A 16,807-nucleotide genomic window follows, 5' to 3' on the forward strand; every position below is an offset into this window, starting at 1 on the left:
CGCACTCATAATTAACGACAAAGTGTTAAAGTCAATAAAAACATTTGATATAATTACTTTCAACTTTTGTTGTAAATAAAAGTGTATTTGTGCTAAAGTGTGTTTTGTTCCCAGAAAATTTAATTTGGTTGTTTTACTACCGGTCACTACCGCCATCAATAAGCTTTTATGCAACATTCTGGGAAGGAAGTAACTGCATGGTCATGGAGTCATGGCGCGGTCAATGGCCGGACGAATAAAACACCGGCAAATCGTTGGCAAAAAATTCAAACATTGACATTTTAATCGGAACGTCTACGCGCTAACTGAACCCTCTCTGTAGTAGCCTCGTTTCCAGAGGCAAGCGTCGCTGCAACCAATCGTGTTTCACCACGTGTCCGCAGACGAAGTAGCAGACGCCTTGGGATTCACGCCGAACTGCGCGCTTTAGAACTTCGTGTCTACTGTGAGAGGAACTGTATCATAACTTCGCAGTCATGAGTCGCTGGAGCATCGTCACACTTCTCGTCGTGGTGGCGGCTGTTGGCGCGGCAGCGACGACAGCATCCGAGTCCGGCAGCGGCGGCGGCGGCGGCAACAGCAAGCGGCTGCAGATCGGCGTCAAGCGTCGCGTCGAAAACTGCCAGTCGAGGTCCCGCAAGGGAGACGTGTTGCACATGCACTACCGGGGCACGCTGGAGGACGGCACCGAGTTCGACAGCAGCTACAACCGTGGCGACCCTCTCACCTTCACCCTGGGCTCGGGGCAGGTCATCCGCGGCTGGGACCAGGGCCTGCTGGCGTGAGCATGCGTTAAACCCGTTTTATTTGTTGTTAATATCCAGGCCGGGTACGCTTGAAGCTAACCGGGTGGGCGTTGTCTTCTGGAACTCGGGTTCAATCCGTCGCGTTTTCTGCACAAATTCACGAGCCCTGCCGTCGCTTCGTGATAGATAAATTGGGACTGTTGCGAAGGGCAGGTTGCCGCCGTGGCAGGTCGAAGAAATCTTTCGTCGATGTTTGCCCCTTATTTTTGCGTAGCAGAGATGTTGGGGCCTGGTAACGGTTGTGTGTAAATCGAAGCTTAAAGATGTGAAAAGCTTTGCTTTCTCTCTAGGCTGCGTCAACTCTCAAGGCAGCCGTGAGAATTACCTCCTGGAAATTCTCACTGAAGTTCCCAGAAGAGCGGGCTAGCCTAAAATTCGCTGAATAATATTACCTTCCAACGTAACCTCCTAATTAACCTACCCAAATCCAGCCCAACTGCAACAAACGTAACCTAACCCAGCCCAACGACTCCAAGCATAACCTATATTAAACTGTATCCAACCCGTTCTAGGCGTCCTATGCGGCGATCTCTTGATATAGTAATAACGGTAATCAAAAAAAGTATTAACAAGATCACGATGAGCAAAAACTTCAGAAATACCGAAGGCTACAAAAAAAGTATACTGCCGCAATGCCGGAATCGAACCTGGGCCTCCTGGTTGATTAGCAAGCGCTAAACCACAGTGCCACAGGAGCAACTGCAAGGGCGAGTTTTTAGATAATATTTGTCCCTTAGAATCTCCGGGTGGCGTGCTTAGCCAATCAGGGGCTACTGCTGTGAGAAATTTCTGGTAATAATCCTCACGGTTGCGTGGTAATAGGCACTACCTTCTGTCCAAGCATAGCCATAACTCAGCTATCTTGGACAAGCCTGACTGTCCTGTAAGTGGGGGTCCAAACCGCGATAAAGAAATAAGGTGCGGATTGGGGGCATTCGGCAAGTACGGTCGAGTAATGAACAATGTATAGGCTGCCTCTGTCATTGACAAAGATTTGTGTACAACCAATGCCTGTGATGACACATGGGGTGAAATTGGACACTTTACACGTTGAAAAGAAACTTCGGTCATCCCGCTAAGCCATGGAACGAAAAAATGTTAGGAGTGAAGCTTGGATCAGGCAGCAACTTTGGATGAAAAACAAATTAAGATAAAATAGTGCTCGGGCCGGGCATGTAATGTGCAGAACAGGTGGACCGTCCAGTTAAGAAACTGGCTGCTGAAAAAGGGGGTTAGAACAGTAAGGCTTGTTGTTGGGCTAGTTGGTATCGGTACATGGTTGGAAAAGCACTTATTTTGTAACACAAGGGACAAACGTAGAGCGAAAAAAACCAGACAGAACGAATAAGACGCTAGGGGCGAATGAGGGTTAGAAGTAGGGGGGTACAGTTTATGGAGGAAGGAATTAAGAAAATTCGGTAGCCAAGAGTGGATTTTGACAGCGCACGTTGGTAGGGGCGGTCGGAAGTAATTGGGAGAATCGTGCAGTGGACATGAATAGGTTGATAATGATTACTGGGTCTTCACGTACCTGGGCCAGGAAATGTGCTGCTGTGTGTACGGGCACTGGTTAATTTAGGCCACCCTTCACAGGATCGTTAGTGTGTGCCAAACCCTCGACACAGCATCATCAGTAAAATGCCACTGTGACTGGGGCTGAAAGCCATGGCTTTGTGCCCAGCAGAGTAATTAATGCCTTAGCCACTGAGGCACTGCAGCGTGTGGTGAGCTAATATTTGCTAGGCTCTTTGTTGCCGTGCAAGCACTTCTCTGCGTATCCTCGTGTAACATGCTCCGGACCAAGAGCACAAGCTGTCCGTTCTCAGCGTAGGCAGGAACAAAATCTCTGTCCACTCACGTCTGGGAGTAGATTTTAACTTATTAAGCTGTGCGGTTGTAGTGATAGCAAAAGGGTTATGCTGCCTTGTCTTTGCTGCGGACGCCTAAACTCATGCCTGCCTGCTTAGTCGTAAGCTGCCTCGCATCTCAAGGAATAATGCAAGACGCTGTTTGGCTAAAATAAAAATATAACACAAAAGGGTGGGGACAAACAAGGACAAGTAAGTGGGATGAGCGCTCAGTACAGACTAGTTTGTTATGAAAAAACATCCTGAATTGTCCCAGTACAGCACACACACTAATCATTGAAAAAACCAGCCAAATGTTTTGCTAGTGTTGGCAGAATAACAGCTTAAACTCACTTTCCTGCAAACACACTTGTATTGCAACTGCACACTCTAATGGGAAACGCCTCCGAAAAAAGCTCATGTGGCACAATTTCTGTGCATCTCTCTTTGTTGGTCTACTTGTCCTCCTTTGTGCCTGCCCATTTGCGCCCTGTTCTACAAACGGCATTCTATTAACTCTTTTGCTAGCACATATAAAGCCAAGGGTCCAACGGAAACCCGTCTGGTCGGGATGAAATACATTGCAATAAAATGAGGGACACCGACCAGAAACAACTGATAAAGATTAAACATAAATGAACAGAAAATGCACCACACACTCAATAAAAGAACCCTCCCCTCGTCGCGCACGCGCTTCTTACGTCAAATCCTGAAGAATACGTAAGCTTCCATAAACTAAAAAAAAACAGTTGGAGGCCCAATTGAACCTGCCGAAAATACAATTGGGCCAAATGGAACCATTTACATTTGTTTCAGTTGAACCGATTGTGTTTCTGGTAGGTCCAAATGGACCTCCAATTGTTTTCCGCATTGTGAACAAGGCTTCCGTAGCGAAGCTGCAATGCCTCTTGTTCATTTGTTTTTAATGTTTTAGCAGTTTCTGTTAGTCGGTGTCTCTCGTTTTATTGCAACATTCTGGCAGGAATGTGCGACGGTGAGCGATCTGGCTTGAGGCTTGAAAGAAGCCTGAGTTGGCTTGGTTCCCAATGATCAAGGGCATTCCTCTAGGCCTAAGAGATGCTTAGTCTGGAAAGCTGGTGCAATGAAGTAGATGGGGCCTCAATGTTTGCAGCCACCTTTGGATGCTTATAGGCTTTGGTCAGCAGTAGTACTTCGCATGTACGTGGAGTGCATAGTTTTAGCTCACTTTTACACTGAGTTAAAACTCAGTACGAAAAGCTGTGCTTATGCGCAACCTGATTTTGAAATGAGGCTCTGAAATGAGGAATTGTGGTTAGGAAAAAAAGGGGGCAGCAAAACAAACAAAAAAAAAACAGTAATTTTGTTCATTTGTTCAAGAGTTGCACTTTCCTTTTGTTGCCCTAGTTTTAGTGTCATACGGAGTGCTGATTTTCCCATCCTGCACTTTTCACCCAGCTCTTTTCCGTGCAGGCCTCGTTAGTGAATGAAGTCATTCCCTTTTTGATAAGTTTCACTTTTCCATTTGCGCAGAATGCCGCTTCTTCACTCTGAACCACCACTGTTGTGTGCATGTCGATTCTTTGAGCCAAACGTCCTGTACCGAGGCTCCTCCTGTTAGAAAATCTGCCCTTCTGACAAAGGTTTCATCTTTCATAGCTTGAAACGGGCCTCCATGACCACCTTGTCCTGGATGCTTCAAGCAGCTTGGTTTGTGCCTGGTTTGAGACACTTGGCAGGGTTTTGTGGCCCGTTTGTAGTGGACAGCTTTTTACTTTCAATGTCGGTCTTAGAGACTTGAGACAGATTTAGCAGTTGCACTACTGGTGTAACACAAGTGCTGAAAAAGGGTGAGTAGTGACCCACCTTGGATGAGTGGTAGTAAAGGCAAAGTAAGTGCATCTGGTGGTGGCCAGTCGTGCAGAGCTGATGTTGCCTGGCTAGGAGTCCAGGCATGGGAGGGAGGAGTGATCGAAGCACTGCCATTTTAACTTCTCTTCCGTGCAGCATAGGGCTGCACGTTCAGTTTCTGGCGGCAGCATTTTTGCTGATGGAGGCAAAAAGCTATAACGCCTGTGCGTGCAAGATTTCCACGACCATTGAAGATTCCTGGGTCGTCCGAATGAATGTGCAGCACTTCACTGTAGCATGCAAGACGGTCTAGGCATTGCTTTGGTCTTTAAATGTTGTGGGTCCCGATAGACAAGTCATGGTAGCCGACTTGTTTTGCCGGTCTCCAGGATGTGCGTGGGGGAGAAGCGCAAGCTGGTGATCCCGCCTGAGCTGGCTTATGGCTCCAGGGGAGCTCCGCCCACAATCCCAGGTGAGCTACCAGCCTTTGGCAGCTTTCCCGCCCAACGTATAAACACCTAGAGGTTCACTTGCGTGCGTGTGCCGGGTACTCAACTCGGTGGTGAGCACAAGATGCACTCACACGCCCCAAGAAGTTGGTCTGGGATACGCAGCGGTTCATACCTTTTCCAGTTTTACAGTTCTGTAAAGTTGGGCTGAAACGTGGGGTGCCAGTTTTAATGTTGCCGCATTGAGAAAAAAAATGGGTTTTTAGAAATGTCTTTTTAAATGTTGGTCTTCTTTGTGTAAACAATAGCGCATTATTCAGCACTTCTGTTATCTTTTTTGGCGCAAAACAGTTTTGATCTGGTTGCTGCACCCACTTAAGGACAAATCCTGCCACGTTTTGAGTGATCTGCACCGGACCTTGCTTTTTGGGATTTGTTCGAGCGAAGCTTGCTGCACGAGCACATAGTACTTTCCAGTCGAGGGCAAAATGTCCATAGCACCCATGCACAGTCCTCCATAAGGAAAAAGATGTCTTTGAAGAGATAAGGGGGGGGGGGGATGGAGAAGGAAAGAGGACAGTCAGTCGCGTCACCTGCCTTCCCCTGTTTCTTTCTTTTCTCGTTGTCAGCGCTAGCTCAATAAAATGTAGCCAAGTGCCACACTGCGTGCATACAGCCGTCATAAACAGCCCTCTCGGCGTCTGCATGCAGGAACGCGCGTTATCTGATTTCTTTCCGGGACGGTGTTCTTGACCTTCGAACATTATTGTTAGAGCCAGCGGGTGCACTCAAGAGGCAAGGCAGACTACTCCACTTCTGGGAAATGAAAGATTCAGTTCGAAGAACCCTTTTTTTTTTTTCCTCGTCTTATTTTTTGAGTGAGATACGAAGCATGTTGAAACGCCCCTCTTATTTGTATGGTTCTTGGGCGGAGGAGAGGGGAGGGAGCGCACGGTAAATATTTAAACTAAATTTGGCATTTATTTTGGTGTGTGTGTGTGCGCGCTTGCATTCCTTCACACTACATTTCGAAAAAAAGAGCATCATTGCGGAGTATGGCTAGCATTTCCCTTAGTTGGCTGCGCACAGCTTAGTGTGGTTCAACTGTCTAAGCATGTCCGTTACTTACTTGCCTTAACAGATTCAATGCAACCCTCTTAGATTCACAGCCATTTGAAGGTTGTGCTGGCCAAATGCTTTCCTAGAAGTCCACACAGAGGTTTTTGTTCATATCATGTTACATAGCATGGCTGGACAGCTGCAAAGGTTTTTTTTTTTTTTTTGTTACGCTTAACAGTTACTGCGATGCGAGCATGAAGCTGCTAGAATGTTGTCAAGGTTGCTGAAGATGCATAATTGGTGTTCTTTGTTTTTGGAAGCGGGTAGGGGGGGGGGAGAGGTGTGAGTGAGTTTTTTTGGACCAAAATTTATAAAGTTTATCTCTAAAGTAAGATATACAAGGTCAGTGTTTCTCTGCATGTCATCTGAATTTACTTTTGCACATGGTGCAAATTGCAAGTTTGGCGCTCATTACACCCCGCAGCTAGTTGAAACAACGGAGACTTCGGCTCACTGTGTATGGGTTTATGGACGTACATTCGAAAACATGCGGCATGTCGTGCATAAAAAAAGGAGAAAATTTGCTGCCTGAAGTGACGGTAGGGATGTGCAAGTGTAACAAGCACTTCTTTTGGAACAAACTTATTTGTGCTTCCAACAAATGTTTTGATGTCTTGTGTGGGTTGTTTCACTATGCTCGGAGCAATTTTACTGCCCCAAGGGGCATGCGTTTCACTGCTTCCAATGCCTGTTTGGTTGCTCCAATGTGCTTTTCCTGGCTGTTGCAAAATCCCATTTTGCTGCTCCGAAAACTGCTCCCAAATGACTTGGGCCTACCACATCACTGCACCAGTGGAGGCACGAACGCAAGATTGTCGAACTTGCATTGCTTCTGCATTTATTAAGAAGGTCACTCTTTTATGTTGTGGCTGAGCGCGACTTCAGTTCGTAAATAAATTGCTAGCATCAGTGTGGCATTTTCTTGGGGCAGAGAGGATCACTTCTTGTGATGTTTTATTCTTATGATGTCTCTACTTGTGTTTTGACAATGTCTTCAGGTATATGCAGGTGGAACTCCGTGAAAGTTTTTGTTGGCCATTGCCAAAGTAAACACAATTTTGTAATGGTCAAATTATTCACTATAGTATATATTTGCTTTTTGTTACAAAATACTTAAAGCTTCATTCTCTATAGGAATGCAGTTTCAGGGTGCTGCAGTTTTGTGGCCATAAATATTTCTCTCAGTGGCAAATTTTTGCGCAAAAGTTTGGTTTAAAGATATTTATAAATATTTTTGAGAGGAGGCATTTCGGGCACCACGTGGTGTTGCTCGCTAACAAAGGATCTCGCATCTAAAGTGATTTCCATGTGTGAATGCCTCCCGGGAGGGAAAAATTTAAGTTTCCTGCATTGCAATCTTTTTGTGATATGAAAAGACATTACTCACTTTTTATTTCGCCTCTTCGAGCTGAAAACGCACAAAAGTCGATTGGGGTTGTATGCCTTAGCCGGCCCATGTTTTTGAGAGGTAACTCAATAGCGTAGAGTGCTAAGCGGTTGCCATGCATGCAGCAGCATGTTTGGTAGCTGATAGCTTCACCAGAAGACGAGCCAAGGTTTGGAATCACGGTGAGGGCCCCCAGGTAGTGAAAATGTAATCAGGAGCTCTCTACTGCAGCGTTGCTCAATCACTTTGACAATATTTCAGGTCTCGTATAATCTTGCCGGTCTGGTGCACGTTTGGCTCTGCCTAACTTTACAGATCTTCAACGTGTCTGTGTAGCATACTTGGCTGTAAAAAAGACACCAAGGCCTGTTTGCTGCACAAAGTTGCTGGTGTACACCCTTTGTCAAAATTTTCTAGGCCAATCCTAATCCTTGTTGACCACGAAGAATCCAAAGAATAAGCTTTACCTGTAAATGTGACAAAAATATTTTATGACAGTGAGAAAGAAAGGCGTTTTCTCTGGCTTTCCGGCATAAAGTGTTTGAGCCTCGCTCGGGACGTAAGCTTGTACATTGAATTTCTTGTGGTGGGTATATTTTCTTTGTAGCCTTATTTGGATGATTGCACAGGTGCTTGATCCCATCATGGGGCTTTTTAATAACTAAAATGGCAAAGGTTGTACGGACAACTAACTGTACAGTAATTTGTGCAGCAGTAAAAACACACATTGTTTTCTTGAGTATAAGATTGCACTGAGCGGAAGCCCTTTGTGGGGTATGTCGAAGTCCGCAGTGGCTGACGTCACATTCCATGGGCAGAAAACAGCCGACGTTCATAGCTTGAGCAAGATCTGAGCATTTGATGCAGACGACCACACCTTCAACAGCGCAGCAGTTTGTGCAATGCTCACCGGCAGGCTTTTTACACGTCATGTGTGAGTGCGGTTCTCTGCGGGCCAGTAAGACTCCAGTTTAAAATGCCATGAATTTGTTTACGACGTCTCAGCTTATTCAGTCTGCATAGCTCAAGTCGTTCACAGCTCCATCTGCACATTTCGTGAAAGCGTTAAGTTTGTACTGTACGTTGCTTTGCAGGGGAGTCGCTGCTCCTCATTTTAAGAAGCACAGTGTGGAGAATTTTCAACCCTTGTTGCCTCGGGCAGATGTTTAGACGTCTTTCTTGCAGAGACCGTGGCAGGCCGCTGTGATGTTACCAGAATTTGCACTGCACATTTGCGCTATCAGTGAGGCTCATCTGCAGAGAGCTTGGAAGTAGCACACTGGGTTTTCAGTTTGTGTCGAGCAGGGGTACAAAGTCGCCAAGAAGTGCCCACAGCGTCCACCCAACTCGACAGCCTGGGGCACGAAGCAGCCACTCCTTCTTGCAGGTGCATTCAGCTCCTTCAGTAACTGAACGCCACTTCCTGTTTCACCACCTTCACTTGCTGCCCCCCCCTTTCCACACATGTGGCCGGGACGGCATTGAGTCCCTACGCTGCTTTCACTGTGGCCTTCTGTGCTTGCTGTGTCTGTGGCAACATGTCAGACTGCAGGAGAGTCTCCACTGGCTGTCGCGACACGGTCAGCTGTACTCGTCGTCCTGTCATCTTGTGCAGGCGATGCCACGCTGACGTTTGAAGTGGAGCTGGTCAAGATAGACAGGAAGACGGAGCTGTGAGGAACTCTGGCAGGAAGCAGACGTCGAAGTCGACCCCGTTGCCGTCGAGCGACACGCCCACCGTGAGGATGTTGTTGGCTGCGTGCGCAAGGTGCAGCACGAACAGGGAGCCGAGCGCGAGCAGCGCAAAGGCCAACACGTCCTCCTGCAGCCAGTCGTCGATGAGCATCCACAGGCCCCGCCAGGTGGCGACCGAGGCGTAGGTCGCAGCCAGGAACCAGAGCACCTCGAACACCCGCTGAATGCACGACAGGCCTCTGGCCACTGGGAAGGGGGAAAGGGGGGGCACTTGCGTTTAATGCTCAAGATATAACGGCTTACACAGTGGGCTGTCCTCTGAGAATGGCCTCTAGGCCCTCTTTGTTCGCTCCCAAATATACATGAGGACTGTAATAGACGCGATGACAATTCCGCGCTAGATAGGGGACTCTGATTTATTGATCACACAGTTATTGCGTGTAATGAGTGCTTGCAACGGGTTTTCCTCATCCATTCAGTTTCCTTTTTGTGCATTTTATGCCCTATGAGCAGGAGTGGACCAAGTAGCATTTTTTTTACAGCAACTGGTTGCACATAGTGGTTTGTGGTGTTTTGTGGGATCTGGGTGGGTTATAATTAAAAAGACAGCACACCTAACATGCAGGCAGAGGCAATGCTTAGAACACACTTCTGGGTGTCACTCCTTATGGCCGTCTTCATCAGTGTACAGTTCTTTCTGTTAATCATGTCGAACCAACATGCCCAAATAGCTACCTTAGAACAATTTACCCCGAGCTCATTTGTAAAGGTTTCTTGAGCACTTTCTCTATGCACATTATCGTTAATTGTATGTTGTTTTATAGGTTTATTTTTGCATTGCCTTCTGCCCTTGCTGTTCAAACGTAGGTGTTTTGCTGTGACGGGTATTTTCTAGTTTTCAGGACATGTAAATAAATTACTGTGCTGTTTGAATGCTTTTCCTGAATGTATGTGGTCTATTATTTAAAAGCTTTCTTGCCAACATATGTTTCCTTTATCACCTGTCATGATAGTGAAGTGGCCAAGCAGGGTGTTACTGCTGTGGACAAAGTTTGTTTGAAATCAACTTGCAGCAGCTCTCATTCAGGTAAAGTTTAAAAAAGAAATTTCTCCTAGGCATGCCTCATGGTTAATTTCTAGCTTCTTACAAGCCAGATTTGAGTTTGAATGTGTCTCTTAGTGAATTTTCAGCAGCATGTATAAAGGGCAACATACTTGTATATAGCGCAGCTTTCGATACTTTCAGCCACGGAGGAGCGCCGACTGTGGCCCAGAAAAAAGCATTTGCGCGGGCCGATAATGTCCCCGCGCCGCCGGCCGTCCAGCTTTCACTTTTCTCTCTCCCTCTGTCGCCACCCTCTCGTCGTTGTGCCTTTGTACGTTGCTCTCCCTTTGCTCGCTCTCTCCAGCGGCTTGTTTCCTTCCGCCGCGGCATCTGCCTTCTAACGTTCAAACTGCGCGCGCTATCGAGACGCGCAAAATCCAAAGCGGGGGGCGCTGCCGCAGTCTTAGCGGAAGGGTAATTGCGCGCCGCCGCGTATGTGATGATCGCGTGTTCTTTATCAAGGAACGTTTAGTCAAAAATAATCAAGGCAAGCTGAAAAATATCAATTTAACCCAGCAAATCTAAGATGCAATCGTTCGCCGACGTTTTCTGAAAGAAACCAAACGAGGAACGAGCTAGAGCAATACCGCACCCTACAACATGCACTCTAGGTTTATTGGGCTCACGGTAACGCGATGAAGCGCGAAAATCGCCCTTTTCTACCTCGCCCGCTATCCTGCCGCGTGCTTAACGATTTATGCTTCTGCACACAAACAACGTTAAGGTCGCCCACAATCTATAGGCGTGCGCCAGTGATGCATATATTTCCACTCAAGAAATTTACGGCTGCCGCCTTGCAATGAATATGGAAAGGCGCTGTCAGCGTGATTATGCGACAATGAATTCCGAACGCTACCTTTGTTTTAACCGGTGTCGTTACTATGGCCCGATGTTCACTGTCACTGTGCGGTCGTGTAATCTTGTCGATGCCTCCAGCGATAACGCCGTATACACTGCTGAGCAACGTGTTCTGATGACCTGGTTTGTGAAAATAGTTTTTCTAGAATAAAGAGCCAAGCCGGATAATGACCGATATTGCGTCATAAGAAGTGGTCCCGTTTTTCTTTAAATTGCAGTTAATTGAGAAAAACTAATTTGTGCTTACATCCACACCTCTTGCTATTTTATTAATGTTGGCATTGACTGACGTCTGCCACCTGCATGCCATATCTGCGTGTCGTAATTAACAGCTGCACAGCCTAGCCTGTTAAGGGGTCGCAAGTGTTCACGTGTTGGAGAGGAAGGGGGGGAAATGCTGTGGAGCCAGCCGTGATACCGAAGTGTTTCTGAAGCGTGCCCAGCCGTGGTTGTTCGGAAATACTCTCAACTAGTCTGAACTCTTAAAAGGAGCAGCTGTTCATACAATTCAAATAGGTAAGGTGATTTGAAACGTATTGTTGCCTTCCGAAGCACCTAGCGCCAGTCGTCATTGTTCAAGCAGCACTCCGCGTTTTACGTGCGTTCTACAGCAAGGAGCAGGCTGCTTTCGACTATTTGGATGTAGTTCTCAGGAGTGCAGTGCACTATACAGTAGTGCGGTGTGCACTACGCATAATGTAATGAGCACTGTCGTATGCATGTTCCAAAAAGAGAAGAAAAGAAGCTCGGCGCTACACCCCCGCGCGACACGAGCAGAGATAGTGAAGCAATTCGGCATGTAGCTGACTAGTTAGCATTCATAGCGAGCTTGAGCCAGTAAGTATAGTTTACAAATGGCGAAAAAGTAGCAGGCATTTTTAAAATCGCTGGTTGTCAGAACTAATTGGCTTCTGTCTGCTTTTGTGATAAATGTAGAACACAACCGAATTTGTATTCACCAATTTACTGGAAGTACTCCCATTCGTGGCTTATCCACCGACGTGGGACACTACTCTCCACTACAAACAAGGAATAAAGCTGCACTACAAGAACATCGGAGAAACTCATCGTACACTTCCTATTCCACACAAATCTCTAACAACCACGCAACTACGCATTCTTCGACGCGTACAGTTAAATACCATCCTTACACCTGCTCGTTCCTTCCTCTACCGTATCCGACACTCACCAGCATGTCCCAATTGTCCCGAACCGTACGCTAATTTAGAACACTGCATTTTTAGCTGCCCCATTGCAATTCAATCCCCACATTTTCCCCACCCACCTCCTTCAACGTGGCAGACTTGGCTAGCCTCGGACCAGCTCTCGGACCAGTTGGCGTTGGTGAACTGGCCCGGGACATTTTCGACGCTTAATGTTGCGTTGGAATAAAGTTTTTTCCTCCTCCTCCTCCGGTGCGGAAACGGTAGCATTTATTCAGTGGTCAGATGTCTGTATGTGATTTCTACATTTTGTTTTCCAGCCCTGTAAAGCAATCCTTGCGGTATCTTTGCTGTACGGCACCTTCATTCCGTGAGGTAGTGGTTACCCAGGAGGTGCTTTCGAACATGCGCCGTGTGAAGGAAGCGCGCGACGGACGCGAAGCTGTACAAAACAGGCCCAAAACAAGCGTCGCTGAAGCAGACGACAAAGCTGGCGGAATGGGTCCCGCTAGAGCTTATTTAGTGGCTCTAGGTTGGCGCCCGCCTGGCTGAGCAGGCTCCGGCGCGTTCGCCGCGCCATCTACACTGTGCTCCGCGAGTGGGGGCCCGTCGGAGAGAGCGTAGGCGCTCCTCTTTATCCTACTCCGTGCTTTCAGCCTTATCGCCTCGCCCGAGAAAACTATTGCCGAGCTCTCACGTCTAAGCCCACCCCTGTTCTCTCAGACATTTCTGTAAAATACTATGCGTTTCAGCAGTTTGCAGATGCAAGTATTTGTAGCTGTTATGGGAAAGTGTTGCGCACTGTGCATGCTAATCTTGCGGTTCGTATTCATATTTGTGTCTCGGGGCACTTTCTGCATATTTCTTGTGTGGAAAGTGGCAGCTTCAGGGAACTAATCGCAGTAGTGCTGAAATATGTTTTCTGGCGACAAAGCCAATAGTTTTCTGTATTTGTGAGCAGAAGTAAAAAAAAAAGTGCTAGGATTGCACCAGAATTTTCCTGAAGCTCTGTTGGCTGCAGAGCAGGCTCAGGATTTCTGTGCGGCATAAACAAAGCATGCACAATAGGAAGACTCTTGCTAAGTGCTAAGTACCGACTAAAATAAATTTCTTACAGCGGTAGCTGTAATCGTACCCACGAGAAAAATGTTGACTGAAATAAGATTGGACCAGGCATTAAGATAGGCAGATCTCGGACACTTGCCCGGCATATTTTAATGCCTGTCTTGGTGTGAGAGGGCCCCACCACAGTGACTGAAGGTCATCACATGCCGTGTAATTGGATCAAAAGTTTGAGTACCATTCGTGCCAAACTTATGCACACGTAAGAACACTGGCATGATAATAGGACAACTACCACGATTCGTCAATGTTACCAACGGCTCCGGAGCTGTTGCTATTTGAAATTGTGCGTTAAGTGTGTGTTATATTTTTTAATAAAATGCTGTAAAATGCCTGTATTATGACAGCTCTGGAGGGATATGACTGGCACACGAGAGACGGTAACCCCCATGGGAGGCCCGCCTTGTTGACCTTGAAAAGCCAGGAAACGGGTAATGCTGTGTCCGCAGAAGTATCGTGTACGGGGAGGCTACATGAATCAGCAAGAACAGAACAGCCTTGTCCTGTAGGATATGAGGAGAATGCGACGTCTGTGCCCCTCTTTCATTGTGCATTTTTAAGCTCTAGAGATCTAATTTCTGGAGTGTTTATTTCAGCAGAGGAACATAACTTTAATGAGTGTCCTACCTTTGTTGCGCGATTTTAATTGTGAACCACGTATTATGTGAGTGTACGTGGTATAGAGCAGCTAGAACGTCCCTTCTAGTGTCCTTGGGTCAACCGCTTTCTAGAGGACTAACTCTAAGTGACGTGATAGGCCCTTGGTCGAACGCCAAACGAGCATCTCGGGCGACAAAAGCTCTATTGTCTTTCCTGCGAAGCACAGGACTTGATCAGACTCTTTAAACAGGACTCTCTTAATGAGCACGTCATCTTCATCACAGTCATTATCATCATCTGTTCATTGATTTCATTTTTTTCATGCATCTGGTGTAGCAAGCTAGGCGCCTTGGCCAGGCTAACCTCACCAGTATCATTAAAGACTATTCTCTCTCTCTCTTAATAGTGAATTCAATGAAGTTGCATGTCGAAATTTTAAGGCCTGATTCACTGCAGAGGCACTGCTTTACATGCTTCTTTAGGAGAGCAAAGCACGGAGAAGTGGACTGGCCAAAACCATTGTCTTGTATTCGTAGACGTTAGACTTTAGCTTACCTTTCTTAGAGGTTCCGTCGTCGCCCCCTAGGCGTCGCCACAGGATGCCTGCTGGCGACTGGGTGGCCAATAGCAGCACCGCGGCCGCCGAGCCGGACGCCAGCGAAGCCTTGGCCGACCTCCGGAGCACGTCCAGGAGCGCCCACAGGCCTCTCCAACCGGAGATCATAAAAGTCTGCAGCACCAGCACTGTAAAGGCGCAGTCGAGTACGAACGCAGTCCAGCCTCCCTTGCTGTCCGGTCGGCGGCCCAGCCTCGTCGGCGCCTCGAAGTACGTCCGCGGTTCGTCCGTTCTGAAGACGAAGGGAGGCGACGCCGCCATCGACTTCGAGGCTCCCGTCAACGTCAGGCCCAGGCAGCCCACCGCCAGCGAGATCAACGCCGAGATCAGCGGTCCAGCCGGCTCGAGCCACAATTCCTGGAGGAGCCAGACGCCCCGCCACTGGACGATCGACGCGACCGCCATGACGGGAGTGTAGAGCCTTTCCACGGATCCCAGCCAGAGTCTCCGAGGAGGGGGGATGTTGTCCGCCTCGGCGTCCTGCCCGAGCTTGGCGAGCGCATGCTGCGCCAAGTGCGCGGCCAGCATGACGGCGTGTCCCAGCCCCAGGCAGAGTCCTCCGCTGACGAAGGGCCGCTCGGGGAGGACCAGCCAGTCCAGGAGGAACCAGACGGTGCGCCAGTGCGCCACCACGAGCGGCGTGCACACGAGCAGGCTGAGCAGCGCGTCCCAGGCGGCCAGCGAAGCTGCGCTCGCCGCCATGCCCCCCTGGATTGGTACGAGTGGGGGGGACTTTACCGCCGCGCTTATCGGCCCGCCTTATCGGCAGCTCCTTGGCTGGATAACGGGCTACTTCTCACGTACTTGCGTGGCCGACCTGGCTGTTCCCCTTCTTTTATTCTCCCTTCTGTGCTGAGCACGCGCTTTGCGCGCCTCGTGAATGTCTTCCGAGTTCACTGACAAGGGAAAGTGCGGAAAAACAAGCAGCCCGAGCTCTGGAAGCTCCTCCTCGTTTGCGAGTGTCGGCGTAGAACTCCGTGGCTGCGAAGGGGCAGTCACTTTTCGGTCGTCGCGAAACGGTGTGTGCAAACAACGAAGCGACTGCAGAAATGGCGCCATGAAACGCGATGGCAGTACGTACCGTGGCGGATCCATAAAACTCCGACGTCCTCTCGGAAGGCCTTCCAACCGCGACAGATGACACGATTCTGATTTTTCGGTTCAGGGCACTACTTCGGAACAAGTACCGCGCAGGGACGTGTTAACGAGGGGAAAAAAACGGCCGCGTACTGGTTATCCTGAGCGCGTGCTAAGACGACGCGATGGTCCATCGGTCCCGGATGTCCGCATTACGGCCCCCGTCGGTCGCAAATAGGATTGGGCTCGCCGAGCGATTTCGATAGAAGGTCGGTTGCCGAGGAGTGACGCCGCTGCAGAGGGCGTTGCTTGAATACGATGATCGTCGCGTCAGGCACGTGGCGACGAAGTGGTCCGAAGGGACCGCGAATCCGACGCACAGAGGCTGCTCAGAACAAAGGCCGCGGTTCTACAAGGCAAACGCAACGCACGTGTATCCTCCGTGGCCCGTAAATGCGCACAAGGAGGGAGCTGTTGGATACTTTTTTCCAATGGAGCGGGCGGAAGAGACAAGTAAACGAGTACGAACACGTGCCACAGCACTGTTGACTTTAAATACCCTGTGCAAAATCGCAAAGCGAACTTCGCTCTGGTGCTTGCAAGCTGCTCTTAATGCGCAGCTGTTTTCAAAGCAAACGGAACTGTTTTGAATGGGGTATACCCGAACGAGGTCGTGAGAATTGGGGTCATATGGAGGATGTGTTTGGCACGTTTTTTTTGGGATGCGAAAGAGGACGCACAGCACTGATGCATGTTCAGCTACGGGAACTACTTATTACATCCTGCGGGGAAGCCATATCAGTGGAGAACAAAATTGAAAGCTACCAGTGTTTAGGGGCAATGGATTTCTTTCAAACTTTATTCACTTTGAAAGAACGAGCCTTTGTTAACTCACTCTGCTTCATTAGGGCCACAAAAGACGTTTCTCAAACGAAAAAAATGCAAGAAATATTCAGGAACTTTCAAATTTCGCGGTACAATATGCAATATGAGCAGATGGGACGTAGTATGGGCCAGCATCAAAAACAATAGTTTTCAGCGCACGCTAACATCCAAGTGACACGATCGAACGGAACTAGGGGCCCCATTACACTCTGCCGGTCATGTTTCTTCACAGTGGCTTAGCTCGATGG

At 48.3% G+C, this 16,807-nt stretch overlaps 2 protein-coding genes across 2 annotated transcripts; one reads left to right on the plus strand and one right to left on the minus strand.

The window, feature by feature from the left end:
- Positions 1-202: 202 nt before the first annotated feature.
- Positions 203-10,079, plus strand: LOC144149873 (peptidyl-prolyl cis-trans isomerase FKBP2-like). Its single transcript, XM_077681586.1, has 3 exons — positions 203-781; positions 4,873-4,955; positions 9,054-10,079. Exons 1-3 carry the CDS (start codon positions 477-479, stop codon positions 9,113-9,115), a joined length of 450 nt encoding a protein of 149 aa, XP_077537712.1. The 5' UTR covers positions 203-476; the 3' UTR covers positions 9,116-10,079.
- Fusl (transmembrane protein fuseless) lies at positions 8,072-15,332 on the minus strand. The gene is made up of 2 exons (XM_077681584.1): positions 14,537-15,332; positions 8,072-9,379 (listed from the first exon to the last, which is right to left on the minus strand). Exons 1-2 carry the CDS (start codon positions 15,297-15,299, stop codon positions 9,087-9,089), a joined length of 1,056 nt encoding a protein of 351 aa, XP_077537710.1. The 5' UTR covers positions 15,300-15,332; the 3' UTR covers positions 8,072-9,086.
- Between the last annotated feature and the right edge of the window lie 1,475 nt (positions 15,333-16,807).

Source organism: Haemaphysalis longicornis, unplaced genomic scaffold, assembly GCF_048455015.1.
Source record: "Haemaphysalis longicornis isolate Haplotype H1 unplaced genomic scaffold, Haemaphysalis longicornis Haplotype H1 scaffold_8, whole genome shotgun sequence".
NCBI classification, from domain to species: Eukaryota; Metazoa; Arthropoda; class Arachnida; order Ixodida; family Ixodidae; genus Haemaphysalis; species Haemaphysalis longicornis.

What these genes read in the sequence shown, in the direction of transcription:
- LOC144149873 (XM_077681586.1), top strand. Translation starts at nt 477, where the DNA reads ATGAGTCGCTGGAGCATCGTCACACTTCTCGTCGTGGTGGCGGCTGTT. An exon ending in TGGGACCAGGGCCTGCTGGC is followed by an intron (nt 782 to 4,872) that starts GTGAGCATGCGT and finishes GCCGGTCTCCAG; the next exon opens with GATGTGCGTGGGGGAGAAGC. An exon ending in AGCTCCGCCCACAATCCCAG is followed by an intron (nt 4,956 to 9,053) that starts GTGAGCTACCAG and finishes CATCTTGTGCAG; the next exon opens with GCGATGCCACGCTGACGTTT.
- Fusl (XM_077681584.1), bottom strand. Translation starts at nt 15,299, where the DNA reads ATGGCGGCGAGCGCAGCTTCGCTGGCCGCCTGGGACGCGCTGCTCAGC. An exon ending in CGACGGAACCTCTAAGAAAG is followed by an intron (nt 9,380 to 14,536) that starts GTAAGCTAAAGT and finishes CCCCCTTCCCAG; the next exon opens with TGGCCAGAGGCCTGTCGTGC.